At 37.6% G+C, this 15,855-nt stretch overlaps 1 protein-coding gene across 1 annotated transcript in view; it reads right to left on the bottom strand.

The window, feature by feature from the left end:
* Positions 1–14,781, bottom strand: part of TXNDC16 (thioredoxin domain containing 16) — a gene marked incomplete at both ends in the record, with an annotated part of 88,861 nt that extends 74,080 nt beyond the window's left edge. The window contains 4 exons of the mRNA XM_080707827.1: positions 8,151–8,225; positions 9,683–9,756; positions 13,346–13,428; positions 14,604–14,781. Coding sequence (XP_080563953.1) covers positions 8,151–8,225; positions 9,683–9,756; positions 13,346–13,428; positions 14,604–14,781 — 410 coding nt within the window. The remainder of the gene's footprint in view (positions 1–8,150; positions 8,226–9,682; positions 9,757–13,345; positions 13,429–14,603) is intronic.
* Between the last annotated feature and the right edge of the window lie 1,074 nt (positions 14,782–15,855).

Below are 15,855 nucleotides of genomic sequence, written 5' to 3' on the forward strand. Positions count from 1 at the left end.
CAAACAAACAAAAAAATAAGTCCTACTGGGGACACAGAAAAATACTTGAACAAAAGAAAAAAACATAATGTTCTAGGATGGGAAAATTTATTCTTAAGATGTTAACTCTTCCTAAAATAACTTATAAACTTGATGCTAATAGGATTTAAACAATGAGGGAAAGAAATGGGACAAGTTTATCTTAAATGTCATATATAAACAAAATAAACAAGCAATTCTGAAAAGAGAAATGTGAAGAGGCCTTGACCTTTCAGATATTATATTATAAAGCTCAATAAATTAAATCAGTGGTACTGATATTTGAATTCACAGATGAATAAAAAACAGAAAGTACTGAAAAAGACCCCCCCCAAAAAAAATATATATATAAGAGCTTAGTATAAACAGTGGCAACTCAAATAGTGAAGTGATCTATTTATTTTTGTTGTGTTGGGGCAAATAAGTAGTCACCTGGATTACACACAGTTAAATCCATTCCTTATTCTGTTCATTAAGTTAAATTCCAAAATGATCAAAGATTAAATGTAAATTAAAAACAATAAAAGATGAAATGTACCCATACAGATATAGTCAACTGATCTTTGACAAAGTATCAAAGGCAATTCATTGAAGAAAGGATAATCTTTTTAACAAAGGGTACTAGAACAACTGGACATGCACATGTAAAATCAAATCTGGACACTGACTATATACCTTACAAAAATGAAGTCAAATGGATCACATACCATTGGTGACCATAAGTTTAAGATACAACACCAAATGCACAATCTATGAAAGAAAAAATTTAAGTTGGATATCATTATTATTTAAAAACCTCTGCTTTTAAAAAGAAACTATTTCAGAAGATGAAAAAAAAAAAGTGAACCACAGACTATAAGAAAATATCTGCAGAGCTGGGCATGATGGTACATGCTTGTAATCCCAGCATTTCGGAGGCTGAGACAGGAGGATCCTGGTTCAAGGACAGCCTTGTCTACTACTTAGTGAGGCCCTCCACAACTCAGTGAGACCCTGTTTCAAAATAAAGAATAAAAAATATGGCTGGGGGTATAGCTTGGAATTAGAATGCCCCTCCCCAGTACCGCAAAAAAAAAGAAAAAGAAAAAAGAAAAGAAAATATCTGCAAAATATCTATCTGGTAAAAAAGATTTGTATCCAAAATATTTTTAGAAGACCTTTTAAACTAACAATAAGAAATGAACTGAATATAAAAAAATAGGCATAAAAAATTTGAACAGGCATTCCACTGAAGAACATGTACAGATGGCAAATCAGCATATGAACAGACGACATTCAACACAGGAGATACCACTACACACCTACTAGAATGGCCCAAAAAAATTGAACGACAACACAAAATGCTAGAATAGGAGGAATAGGAACTCTTACTCACTGCTGGTTGAAAATGCAGTTTGGCAGTTTCTTACAAAGCTATACATTCTTACGTATGCTCCATAAATCTCACCCCTAGGTACTCACTTAAATGAGCTGAAAGTTTATATTCTCATAGAAACCCACACATGAATATTTAAAGCAGCTTTATTTAAAACTGTCAAAACTTGAAGCAACCAAATGTCCAGCAGGTGAATAGATAAACAATGGCACGTCCACATAATGGAATATTGTTCGGTGATAGAAGGAAATGAACTATCAATCTGTGAAAAGACTTGGAGTCTTTTACATACTGCTAAGTAAGAGAAGCCCATCTGAAAAGGCTATGTGCTGTATGGTTACAAAATATTTAGGAAAAAGCAAAACTACAGAAAAAAACACCCATAGTTTAGGGAAAGGGAGGGGATTTTTAGAGCATAAAATTATTTGGTGTAATACTGTAATGGTGGAAACACATCCTTATGCATTTGAATGTACAACACAGAGTGAACTCTTAATTATGCTCTTTAGTCATGTGTCAATATTGGTTCATCAAGTTAACTGTACCACACTGATATAAAATATTAACAGGGAAAAATCATAAGTGGAGGAGAAAGGAGATAAATAAGTGAGATTTCTTACTAACTGCTCCATTTCCTATGAATTTTATAATTTTCTGTACATCTAAAACTGCTCTGAACAACAGTGTATCAACTGAAAGCCTCTCAAGTGGGTGAATTCTATAAAAATAGCATAAGGGAGACTGTTATATAATTAAAATCCACAAGTCAAAAAATAAAAGATAAACACAATAGGGAAATTAAAAAGAAATTATAAACTTGAGAGAAATTTTCTCTACAGTTGGTGTCTCCTTTATATAAAGAAAGCACTAGAAATAAAATTTAAGACATAATAGAAACCAGTTGTGGTGGCTCCAGCCTGTAATCCTAGTATTTAGGAGGAAGAGATGAGAGGATTGCAGGTTAGAAGCTAGCCTTTGCAACTTTGTGAGACCCTGTTTCAAAATAAAAAATAAAACAAGGCTGAGGATCTATCTCCAAGGTAGAATTTTCTTGGTTCAATACACACACACACACATGAAAAATAGGCCAAAGAGATCAAGTAATAAAATAGTTCAATTCCATTTCCATGAACAACATAAAACTGTAAAGAAGTGTATGAGAGAGAAAAATACTGCTTTCCAAGCAGTGGGTATTTCAAACTGATGGTTTTAGCACATAAAAGTAGGATGACAAACTGAAAGGCATCTTTTTCTCTCATGGCAATTTGCAAGGTACAGCTATGATACAGTAAACTATTTGGCATAGTTCTTCAATAATCTAAATATCATTACTGGAAATTCTATTAAATACTGTTCTGTATATTCTAAACACAAAATGGAAGCATTACCTCTTTGAATTCTAATTCTTGGGTATTTTTCACCCTCTTGAGTTCTTCTTCCTTTAAGAAAACCTAGATGTGTACTACCCAGTGCTCCAATTCCTACAGCTACAAAGGCATGATACACATCCACCTTGTTAAAATGGACTCGTCATCTATAAATCTGCTCTTCTTCCATGCTTACTGTACATGGTGATCAGACTGGATATGAGGTAACATGAAAGTAGAAAAGAAAGAAAAGGCCAGGCATAGCAGTACAGGCTTGTAATCCCAGTGCTTGGAAAGATAAAACAGGACCATCACAGGTTTGCAGCCTGCCTCGGCAACTTGATGAGGCCCTGTTTCAAACTAAACTAAATTAGGGCTGGGGGTGTAGCTTGGAAGTAAAGTGCCCCTGAGTTCAATCTCCAATACCACAAAAGAAAGAAAAGGAAAGGAAAGGAAAGAGAGAGACAGAGAAGAGATCACTCAATAATTCAAGTTTTGGGTTTGCTGTTACAAAAATTATTATCAGTCTGGTTAATTTCACTTCCTTATCATTAAAAGGAAAAATTCCCTCTTTGTTATCTCTACCTCTCTAGATTGCACAATGCTTTGTATATATGTTTGGACCCCACAAATTTGTTTCCTACCCATGAGAACAATCTCTGAAACCCTAACCTGATCATATCACTTACCTGCCAACAACTCTTTGTTGAGCAATCTGGTTTGGGGGGTTTATTTTTTGTGTGTGTGCTACTAGGGTTTGAACCTAGGGCCATTCTATCTCTGAGCTATACCACCAGCCTTACTTTATTTTAAAACAGGGTCTCACTAAGTTACAGAGAGACTCACTAAGTTGCTTGAGGCTGGCCATGAATCTGTGATCCTTCTCTCGGCCTCCCAGGTACTGGGATTACAGGAGTGTATGACCACGCCTGGCCAGCAACCAAGTCATAAAACTGTCATTAGGACAACAAGGCCAAGCTGAAAGTAACAACTGTGTGTTTATTCAGAGCCAGTGATGACGCTCAATGGTAGAACACCTGCCTCACAAGCATGAGGCCCTGGGTTCAATCTCTAACACTGGACACACACACACACACACACACACACACACACACACACACACACACACACACACCCACTTTATTGACTTACTCTGACAGTGCAAGCAAAACACATAAAAAAAAAAACTGGCTCCCTAATGCTCCACTTTTCATCCATGGAATGGCAACAGGTAAGAGCCAGGTGGATGCAGTACAGACACAAGGAATCATCTCATTCCAAGGAGTATCAAACTAAAAGCCTCTGCCTCTTTATAGAACTGTGGACATCTTGGGAAAATAGGATTAAGGCCTAGGAGAAGAAAGGTACTGACCCAAAGTGGAGAAAAAAAAAAGAGTGCCTCCATCCAAGACCATGATACCAAATTCTTAGCAGAAACCTCTGGGGGTGCCTTAGCCAAGGTCTGAGATAGGGGTCTTAAAATGGAGGTACCTAGGCCATGAACACAACTGTTCATGAGCATAGCTGGCCTACAGGACTGCAGGGGCGGGAGATGTTAGAGTCATTGACCTCAATTATATCCAAAAACTGCAATGCATAAGCTGTGCACCAAGTCGCACGTGATAAGGGGCTGCTTCCCTCTGAGACCTGCCAGGCAAGGCCTTGTTACCACCTGTACTTAGGGGGGAAAAAAGCCACACAGGAATGTGGTCTAGAGCCAGACTCCTGTCCTTTCAAATGAGGAGTGTTCCCCAAAGCCCACACTTCTACAAAAAGTAAATAAAGATCCCCTTTCACCTGACTCCACCCCTACTTCTCTGGTCTGCTTCACATTTTTACTCTGGCAAAACTACCCTCTCTAAACTCTTCCCAATCTCCATCCACTTGTCACTTTTCTTCTCGCTTTTCTCCACGTTCCCCTTCTTTGCCAAGTGCTTATCCTTTGAGATTCATCCCAACTGCCACCTCCTCCAGAAAGCCCTCTTAATAAATATCTACCCTCTTTCTAGACATTAAGTAACTCTTTCCTTCTCTGTGGACCCAGGAGCCCTTCTCTACACATGACTTCTACTACTGCACTTACCGTATCATATCTACTATGTTTTGTCTATTTCTGCAACAAAACACTAAATTTCTGGAGAACCAAAGCCATATCCTATTATTTTGTACCTCCAATGCCTAACAAATGCCTGGCACATAGCATGAACATGGGGATATTTGTGGAGTTTGTGTCCTAAAAACTCAGCATTAGTACAACACTAGGAACAGGATAATACCATAGCTGGAATGAATAAGATATGCCCCCGCATACTCCACAGCTAACTGATTCAGATAACAGAGCCCTCAGCACTTTTTTTTTTTAGCAAGTTATAGATGGAAACACTTTATTTCTTTTAATTGGTATACTGTAATTATACATCATAGTGAGGTTCAGAGTGATAAATACTTGCATGAACACACACATACACGAACACAGCATTCACTGTGTGCGTCCCTTCAGTTCCCACCCTACACACCCCCTCCACATAGACAGTCTCTTGACATCAATATAAGTAACTTCATATATGAACAAAGTGTCCCTCATCAATTTTTTCAAAGTGCAACTATTTATCTAGAGCCCAGCTATTTCAAAAATCACTGGTCATGAAGTTGTTCAATGTGGACTCATCAGTTTAGGATTTAGTGTCAACAGGAATACTCCACAGTAAAACAATCTCGGTACCCCCTATCCTTCAAAGTATCTTCTTTCTTTTTCCTCACCCTTGGTATCTGATTCAGAGACAGTTTTCAGGCATAGAAAAATATCAAAAGTAGTAAGTTTTCTGAGAAAACTATATCTAATACTTGGGGGTTTTGCTGAGCTACATGTGACCCCAATGCCAAAAGAGCCACCTCTCCTCTGTCCTAGGAAAGAGATTTCGAGGCAGCCTATGGTCCTCTGGAATGCCTTCTTCAAAAGAACGTCTTTCACCCATCACATTTGGCTTCTCCGTCCATGTTGTCAGGAATTCCTAAAGACCTTTTTTTAAATATTTTATTAGGACTAGAACAATTTGAAAGTATCCCTTTGCAAAGTGATAACCACAACTTTTCATCTTTAAGTTTTTAATTGCTACAACTTAATTTTCACTCAAATATTGTGGTAGGAGAGAAGAAGGAAGTGGGAAGCAAAATAGAAAATAAAGAAAATCAATGTTGCTGGGCTTGGTGGCACACGCTTGTAATCCCCGCGCTTGAGAGGCGGAGACAGGAGGATCGTGCAGGTTCGGAGTCAGCCTCGCTGGCTTAAGAGACCCTGGTTTCCAAATAAAAAAGTATAGCCGGGCGTGGTGGCGCACGCTTGTAATCCCAGCATTCGGGAGGCTGAGATCGGAGGATCGCGGTTCGCGGACAGCCTCAGCTACTTAGTGAGGCCCTCTGCAACTCAGTGAGACCTGGTTTCAAAAATAAAGAATAAAAATTAGGGAAGGGGGTGTAGCTCGGAGGTCAAGTGCCCCTGAGTTCCATCCCCAGACCCGCAATAAATAAATAAATAAATAAATATAAGAACAGGTCTGGGAGTTTAGCCCAGAGGTAGAAGGGCTTCCAGGAACCCCAGTACCACCAAAAAAAAAAAAAAAAAAATGAATGAAAGAAAGAAAGAAAGAAAGAAAGTCAATGTCAGCAAAGACATTAGTAGAAAACAGACCCACATTAAACTGGAAAGCCCATGTAAACTCATGTCCTTCAACAAAGCATATTTTCTAGTTTTGTTATCAAAAAGAACACCAGACTTCATTCAGAAGCAGACTGCAGGATCAGATCAAGAGTCTGATCCCTTTCCTGCTAAGTAAAGTTTAAACCCAATAAAGCCTAAAAGTTTTATGCTAGGGAACTCAGATTCACTCTCTCAGTAAATACTCAGGTAGGTGCTAGAACTACAATAATTCTTTCTACACTTACTAGACAAGCATGGAGCTACAGACTTCAGAAAGAAAATCAGGCTAGTAAGAAGGAAACCATGTACTTTTAAAATAGAAATGTCAGGCATGATGGTGCACACCTATAACCACAGTACTTGAGAGCTGAGACAGGAGGTATGTAGGTTCAAGGACAGCTTTAGCAATTCTGAGAGACCTTTTAGCAACTTAGTGAGACCCCATTTGCAAATAAAAAATAAAATATGACTAGGGGTATAGCTTAGAAGTAGAATGCCCCTGGGTTTAATCCCTCAAGAAAAAACAAATGAGAATAGCAAAGATGAGCTTCTTACCTAGTACTGTAGTCTGAATGTCTGTGCCTCCCTACATTTATAGGCTGAAATACTGCCCCCCCACCCCACTCAGGAGGCTGAAGCAAGAGGCCCAGGAGTTCAAGGCCAGACTGGGTGAAACAAGACCCCCCTCAAAGAAGAAGAGAACTCTAACGCCCAAAGTGATGGTACAGAAGGTGGGACTTTTGAGAGGTGATACTCTTATGAAGGCAGAGCCCTCATATATGAATAAGTGTGCTGATAAGAGACCTCAGAAATTCAGGTTGTCCCACCATGTGAGAACACAAGGGGAAGATGGCCAGCAGAGGTCCTCAGATTCCATATATAACAATATCTGTTTTAGTTTAGTTTTTTTTCTTTTAGTGCATTGAAAATTTTACATCATATTGGGGTATAAAGTATCAGACATATGCATAGTTCTTGGTGCCCTCCCCTCCCCCTCCCCCTCCCCATGCTTGTCTTTGATGTTGGGATTGGTAGTTTTTCATACATTCAGTTTTGTTTTGTTTTGTTTGGTGGTACTGGGGTTCCTGGAAATCCTTCTATCTCTGGGCTACACTCCCAAACCCATTTTTATATTTTTTATTTGGAAACAGGGTCTCTTAAGCCAGTGAGGCTGGCTTCGAATGGCTTTGAACCTGTGCGATCCTCCTGTCTCTTCCTCCCAAGCGTGCACAACCACGCCCGACTCATAGTATTGTTTTTACTATTACACTCTTTATAGTTTCATCTCCAAATCTGTCAATATCTTGACTTTGTACTTTCTTGTCTACAGAACTGTGAAAACAAACTTCTGTTGTGTATAAGCCACCTGTCTATGGTATTTTGTTTTAGCAGCCCAAACAGACTAAGCCACCTTGTAACTCTTTACTCCACTGTAGGATCAAAAGCAACTGCATGGCTACATATGTGGTCTTACTGAGTTACTCCTATTTTATACAGTCATCTACTTGTTCCTGTATCCTTTGCCATTAAAGAAATTTTAAATCTCCAATGTAGGAAGATAAGCCAGTTATCTGTATGAAACTGATGTCTACAAATACAATGTTAAAATCCTAAAATACTGTTATAGATTGTGGCTCTTTAAAATGAAATCAACAATAAATACTGAACAAGTATTCCCCTACCCCATACTTACAAGAGAACATGAGCAACGATGGCATTCACATCAAACAAGGTGTCAGTAGGGAATTCTCTGAGCAATATGTTGCCTCTACAAAAAGTTTAAAAACATTATTGAAGTATTTCCTTTGAATTCAATCCAATTGTCTATATAGTATATTACCTTACAAGTTCTTTGGTGTTAGAGTCTATGTCTCATCAATGTAGCTCATGTACCTTTTTTTTTTTTTTTTTTTTTTTTTGCAGGTCTGGGTTGGAACCCAGAGGCATTTGACCTACGTGCTACACCCCCTGCCCTATTTTTTTATTCTTTATTTTGAAACAGGATCTCACTTAAGTTGCGGAAAGCCTCACTAAGTAGCTGAGGCTGTCCTCGAACCACAATCCTCCAGTCTCAGCTCCCAAATGCTGGGATTACAAGCGTGCACCACCACACCCAGCTTCATGTATCTATTGAATGTATACTAAATACATATGTTGACTTTGAAAAGCCTAGGCCTTGGATCTGGCAAAAAGATTAGGAGGAAAAAAGGAATCCAAATGGAACTTCCTAAAAACCTTCTTGTTCCTTATACATACAGATTCCCAAACTGGGCTGGGAAGGAGAATAACAAGAGAGAAAAAGAAGTATCCTCAACAGAGGTTTGCTGGGCAAACAGTAACTCCTACCTCCTAGGCCAAACCTCAAGGGTTTGAGGAAAGGATGTGAGATAACTCAGAAAAATTAACAGACCCAAGTGCAGAGGAATCTGCAACCTGGAGACTGGCAGATTCCTCAAAAATAAAGCACACCCCAATATTGAGCTGAAAGAGGTACTGAAGAATATTATATTTGAGCTGGGCACATCTGAATCCTGGGAATTGGGAGGCTGAGACAGGAAGATGACAGGTTAGAGGACAGCCTCAGCAAGTAGTGAGATACTCATCAACCTAGTGAGACTCTGTTTCAAAATAAAAAATAAAATCAGACTGGGAGTATAGTTTCTGAGATAGAATGCCCCTGGGTTCAATCCAAGTAGCTCACACACACACACACATACAAGAATTTTTTTTCTTGTGGGTCTGGGGATGGAACCCATGGGCATTTGACCTCCGAGCTATATCCCCTCCCCTGTTTTTTATTCTTTATTTGGAAACAGGGTCTCACTAAGTTTCGGAGAGCCTCACTAAGTAGCTGAGGCTGTCTGAGAACCATGATCCTCCGGTCTCAGCCTCCCAAATGCTGGGATTACACGTGTGTGCTACCACGCCCGGCCACAAAAGAATATTAAATTAATTTGCTAAGTACTTACTTGCCAGGCATTTTAGTAGAGATTTATATAAGACTTTCACATAATATTCAAAAGAATCCCGTGAGGCAGATTTTACTTGCCATATTTTGTAAACAAGTTCAGAGAGGTTAAGTAGAAAATCCTTTACTTGGATTTTTTGCTAAACTTTATATGATTCTCACTGAAGACAACTTGATTCTGGTTTAATAATATTTTATATAGTTGAGATTCTAGAAATATAGCTTTCTATTTGTACATCATACTAAAAAATATTTACCTGAATAAATATGCTTTCATCAAATCCTTTTCTTTGCCACAGTATCTTGATATTTCTTCTTTGACACAATTAACCTTTAAACGATTATATTTAAGGTTTAGAATATATATCAAAAAGTCAAGTTTGTTGGTTAGGAAAACACAAAGAAAAATAAAACATTATTGCCTATGTCCAAGTCAAATTTCTGTCCTGTTTCTGATGTATGTGCTATATTGCTCATTATTCAAGTACAGGAGGAAATGCAAAGAAAATGTTTCTGTACCTAAGAGTTATATTTAATTATACCTAAGCGTTTCCAATTTAGTCAGTCTTGTAGAACAGGTAGAAGGTAACCAGGTAGAAAGAGAAGGGCAGGTTTAGGCCTGGTCTTAGCCAAAAGGCTGAGAAGCAATGAAAAGGAAATGTTAAAGCCAGACATAAAGTGAGTGAAAAGGCTGGGAGCAGGGACTGAGTGTAGAACTCAGTGGAACAGTGAGTACTCAGCATGAATGAGACCTTGGGTTCAATCCTCGGCACCAAAAACAAACCAAGAAGCACAAAACATGAGTGCGAAGTTGAGACCATGAAAGCAACTCAGCAGCTGAGCACATTTATGGCATAGTGCAAGTTTGGTGTGGTTTCCTTCCCCAAATCCATCCACCCCTTTATTAACTTCACTAAAAGCAAATGCCCTGCTCAAAGGCTTTTGCAACCTCCCCAACAGCTAAGAATGGCCAGATGGTATTAGGAGAAGTAATTCAGCTGGAATTCCCATAAGGGTCTTAAAAGGGAAATGATAGTTTTGCTCTTCACGACTTCTTGACCAAAACCAGAGAAGACAGCTGGAGTTCAAGTGGTAATCACAGACCCTGAGGCATCATGAAAGAAGAAAACACTGGCTAAAATGGGCAACAGAGCCAGTCTTGGTGAAGCACGTTTGTAATCCCAGTACTTGGGAGGCCAAGACAAGAGGATCAAAGGTTCGCAGCCAGCCTCAGCTACTTAGGGAGACCCTGTTTCAAAATAAAAGAATAAAATAAGGATGGGTGTGTAAGCTTAGAGGTAGCATTCCCTGGGTTCCATCCCAAGTACCACAAAAATAAAAAATAAAAAGGACAGACAAAAAGATAATAAAGAATAAAAAACAGAGTTGAGTTGTAGCTCAGAGGTAGAATGCCCCTGGACTCAATCCACAGGACCACACACACACAAAAAAAGATGGGCAACAGAAAGAATAAATCCAAGCCTCTTTTGCTGATATTAGAGAAGCCATACCAGTTTGAGGAAACAGAATGGCAGCTGTGTAAGTGACTTTTTTTATAAAGCTAAAAAAGGGGAATTGATACTCAGAAAAAGTACCAGACATAAAGAATTAGAATTGAAAGTCAGAAGCCAGGCATGCCTATAATCCCAACTACTGAGGAGGCTGAGATAGGAGAATACTAAGTTTAAGGCCTGTCTAGAAAAACTCAATGCGACTCTAAAAATAAATAATAAACAAGAAATATTTTAAAAGGTTTGGGGATGTAGCTCAGGGGTAGAATGCTTCTAAATTCAATACCCAGTGCCACCAAAAAATAGGAGTACAGCCATAACCAAAAAGTAAATTTTATTGAATATAATTTTAAAAAACCCATAAATTCAAGCCAGGCTTGGTGGCACATACTTGTAATCCCAGTACTCAGGAAGCTGAGACAGGAAGATCACCAGTTCGCAACCAGCCTCAGCTACTTAGTGAGGCTCTCTGCAACTCAGTGAGACCCTGTTTCAAAATAAAGAATACAAAATAGGGCAGGAGGTATAGCTTGGAGGTAGAATGCCTCTGGGTTCAATCCCCAGTACCACAAAAAAAAGTTAAATCTAGAGCATAGGGATGGTGGACATGACAAAAGATCTGTTAATTTATTCATCTACTCAACATGTAACACCTACCACAAGTTAGTCACTGTCCTAGTCACCAGAAATAGTTATGTCGTAAATACAAATCCTTATTTTTAAATTTTACACTTTAGAGACAATTAAAAATTAATTTATACTTAAGTGCTCTAGATAAAAAATAGTAAAGGCATGGTATAGAGCAGAATTTTCTTCTTTTTTTCTTTTTCTTCTTCTTTTATGGTACTGGAGATTGAACTAAGGGGCATTCTACCTGCAAACTACACTCCAGCCTTATTTATTCTTTATTTGAAACAGAGTCTCATTAAGTTGCGGAGGGCCTCACTAATTAGGTAGCTGAGGCTGGCCTTGAACCTGCGATCCTCTTGTCTCAGCCTCCTATGTACTGGGATTACAAGTGTGCACCACCACACCTGGCTCTACAGCAAGACATTTTAAATGAGTAATAAAAGAAGGCTTCTGTGAGGAGGTGACATTTGCACAAAGAACTAAAGTAATATATACAATACACAAGATTGTAGAATATGAGTTCTAAACAGAGAGGAAATCACCTACAAAGGCCCTGTGGTAACAGCACCTCTAATAGGTTCAAGTAAAAGAGGGATGACCAGTATGCATCAGGAAAAAAAAAAAAAAAACTATCCAAGGCAGAGGGACAGAAAATAAGATCAGAGGCAATACTCCACAATACTCAGAAATCTCGGTTTTGTCATAGCTATACTGTGAAGTCTTTCTGGGTAAGGCACCAATGTGTCCTGATACATCTGATTATACCTGGAAGAGTTTAAATTGGAACAAGAGTGAAAGGAGAAAGGAGACAAATATTTAGAAGACTAGTGTGGTTTCCCAGATGAGACATAATGACAAGGAGAGATCAAAATAAAGGTAGGGGAAGTCAGATTTGAAAAGTTTTGACCTTAGTACCTAGTAGTAGATGGATTGGTTATAAAAGTGAGAAAGTCAAGGATGACTGAACAGTGTTTGTTTTAGCTTTGATGTAATAACATAGCTATACCAGATTTCTTAGTTATCATTTACATGATATATCTTTTTTTCTTCATTTACTTTGAAGATATCTGGAACCTTTAAGTTTTGATTTTTACTAAGGACTGAACCCAGAGGCATTCTACCTCCAAGCAACACCTCCAGCCCTTTTTATTTGATTTTGAAAAAGGGTCACAGCCAGGTGTGTGGTGGCACACACTTGTAATCCCAGGAGTTGGGAAGCTAAGACAGGAGGTTTGCAGGTTCAAGGACAGCCTCAGCAAACAGTGAGACTGTCATCAACCTAGTGAGACACTGTTTCAAAAATAAAAATAAAATAGGGCTGAGCTGGGAGTGTAGCTCAGAGGTAGAATGCCCGACTTCAATCTTCAGTGTCACAAATAAAAAAGAAGGGAGTCTTACTAAGTTGCTAAGCCTAGCTTCCAACCTGTGAAACTTGTCTCAGCCTTCCAAGTACTAGTGACAGATGTGCGCCACAATAAAGGCTTCAAGCCTTTATTTTACAAAGGCTTTCAAGCCTTTAATGGATCTGGCTATTGCTTCCAGTTTGAAATCTTTGTCTGAACTGGAACACTAAGTCCATTGATATAATACTGTTTTCTTCATCCACCTCTGCACGTGCAATCTATCTCCTGTGCTTTATTCTTATGAAAAAAGAAAGAAAAAATATTGTTCCAAATAGGGGCTGACATGAAATGAAAGTATTTTTAGGTTCTCAGTCTTAAGCCATAGAGTTGTAAAATATTTGTCACTAAGATTTTACTAAAACAAATAACTTTCTACCTTTGCAACTGAAATCCCATAGTCCTGGAGAGGTCTAATAGCCTCCTTCAGTTCTTCAAGAAATATAGAAGTTCTTGCAGAATCTAAAAACAAGAAATATTTTGTGGACATTTATGAATTGCCCCCTTAAAATGAATGTTTTAAAACTAAAGCCAAAATTCGGCAAACACAGGAGAAATGTATTTGTCCAACTAGTCTTCAACAACAAATAAGTAATTAAGCACACCTACTTATATATTTTCACCGCCTATTTCCCCGTTGCTCCATTATTCTTATTTCTAATGTTTTTAATCATGATATAGTTTAACTTTACAAATGACCTGAAAGACTTCCTATTTAACAAGAATATGCTAAATGTTTAATTTAAACCTAACATTTGGCATTATTTCAAGTATGCCATATATATAACATACCTGTATACATACACAATATTTTCAAAATACCATATCACAATTATAAGGAAGCCAATGAAAATATGAATTCACTAATTCTAAAAATATACTAGTATTTTTAAGACATGTAGAATTAAGTCAAACCATAATAAGTATTTATTATTTTGACAGTTATATTAGTTAATTTAATATAATTAATGATACAGCTAGAATATTAAACCAAAGCACTACTAATACTACATTTCAAGTGCTAAAAATCTTAAAAATATTTACATGCTAAAAATATGAGAAAGTGCCGGGAGTGGTGGCACACGCTTGTAATACCCAAGCTTGGGAGGCAGAGAAAGGAGAATCATGCAGGTTCGAAGCCAGCCTCACTGGCTTAAGAGACCCTGTTTCCAAATAAAATATAAACTAGGTCTGGAAGTGTAGCCCAGAGGTAGAAGGGTTCCATCCCCAGTACCACCAAAAAATAAAATTAAAAAAATAAAAATAAAAATATGAGAAAGTATACTTTCAGATGATTAAATAAAATTCAGATGTTGTATCAGAAGCTAATTCTTAACTAGTATTTACTATACACTAAACATATGAGTAAACTCATTTAATCCTCATAATAAAATTAAAGAGCAATTGCTATTTTCTTGTAATAGATGACAAAGAAAACACAGAGAGAAGGTGTATGACTTGACCAAGGCCACACTACAGGCCACGTGGCAGAGTTCAGCTTCACCAAGGCAGGTGTACTACAGCAACAGTTTTATAGCATATATTGTTGATCCTGACACTAAGTTCCCACTGAATGCACTAACAAGAAAGTAATATAAACATCACAAGCATCATATTAGAATTTTTAAAATCCTTACCAGCTTGACAAAAATAAGCTAAAGAGGCTTTTCCTGGTTGCAATGTACTGAAATACTTCTGAGGACTCAGTTCTGGCAGAGAGTCTTCAGTTGACTTATAAAAAATGCACATCATGATAAAGGAGATCCCAACTCTAAATACATTGAAGCCGGAAGCCATCATTAGCTGGAGTTGCATGAGATCTTTTGTTCAATGCTGTGCTCTATTGCCTAGGACAATACCTGGCACAGAGTAGATAAAAGTTTTGTTAAATAAATGAAAAAAATCTATTTTTAAAAGTTAACTCATTACTTTTATTTGCTAGAACTTATCTATTTCCTTCTAGTGAAAATTTGAGGAGTGATTACACACACACACAGACACACACACACACACACACACAGACTTAATAAAACTATTTATTTTTTATCATTGCAAAAGAAACCAAAGGTGTCTGGAAAATGCTTAACTAGGTAGCTTAAGTTTTTACAAACATTTTACTAGAGTATATTAAGCTGACTGCCATCCTTTAAGATTCTAAAATTAATTCTCAAACATTATCCATTTTTAAGCTGGGCATTTTATTTTACTTATCTACAGTTAACTTACAAAAACACTCAAATAATTACTTAATACCATTAAATCCCCTAAAAGATATCAATTAAGACTACACTCTTTCTAAATATATTTAAATGCTTTAGTCTTAGATTTCTCTACACTTCTTAGAAATTTAAATCTTTTCCAATTCATATTTTAGTCCTTTTCTAATTTCTGAACTCAGATTTGACCTAGATTTCCTCCTCTCATCTTCTTCCCTGGTGTTCTTACCTCTACACTGACTGCCCACTGTATCTTCTGTCAATTTTCTTTTTCTTCTATTTTGCTGTTGTCAAAATTTTATTGAATGGCTTCAAGAAGATTTCTACTGATGATCTATCTAATCTAAGTTTAAAAGAAGATAGTTTAGGAAAAATGGTATAATAGAAAAATATAAGATGGGCATGGTGGCACATGCTCATAATCCCAGCATTCAGGAGGCTGAGACCTCAGCTACTTAGTGAGGCCCTCTGCAACTTAGTGAGACCCTGTGTCAAAATAAAAAATAAAATATAGGGCAGGGGGTGTAGCTTGGAGGTCAAATACCCCTGGGTTCCATTCCCAGATTAGAAAAAAAATTATATTATATATACTTGCAGAAAGTGGAAGCTAGAGAGAAGATAGAAGCAAAGGGGGCTTCAGGCAAATGAGAGAGACCAGTGAAATACTGAAAAA

Source organism: Muscardinus avellanarius (assembly GCF_963383645.1).
Source record: "Muscardinus avellanarius genome assembly, chromosome: 12".
NCBI classification, from domain to species: Eukaryota; Metazoa; Chordata; class Mammalia; order Rodentia; family Gliridae; genus Muscardinus; species Muscardinus avellanarius.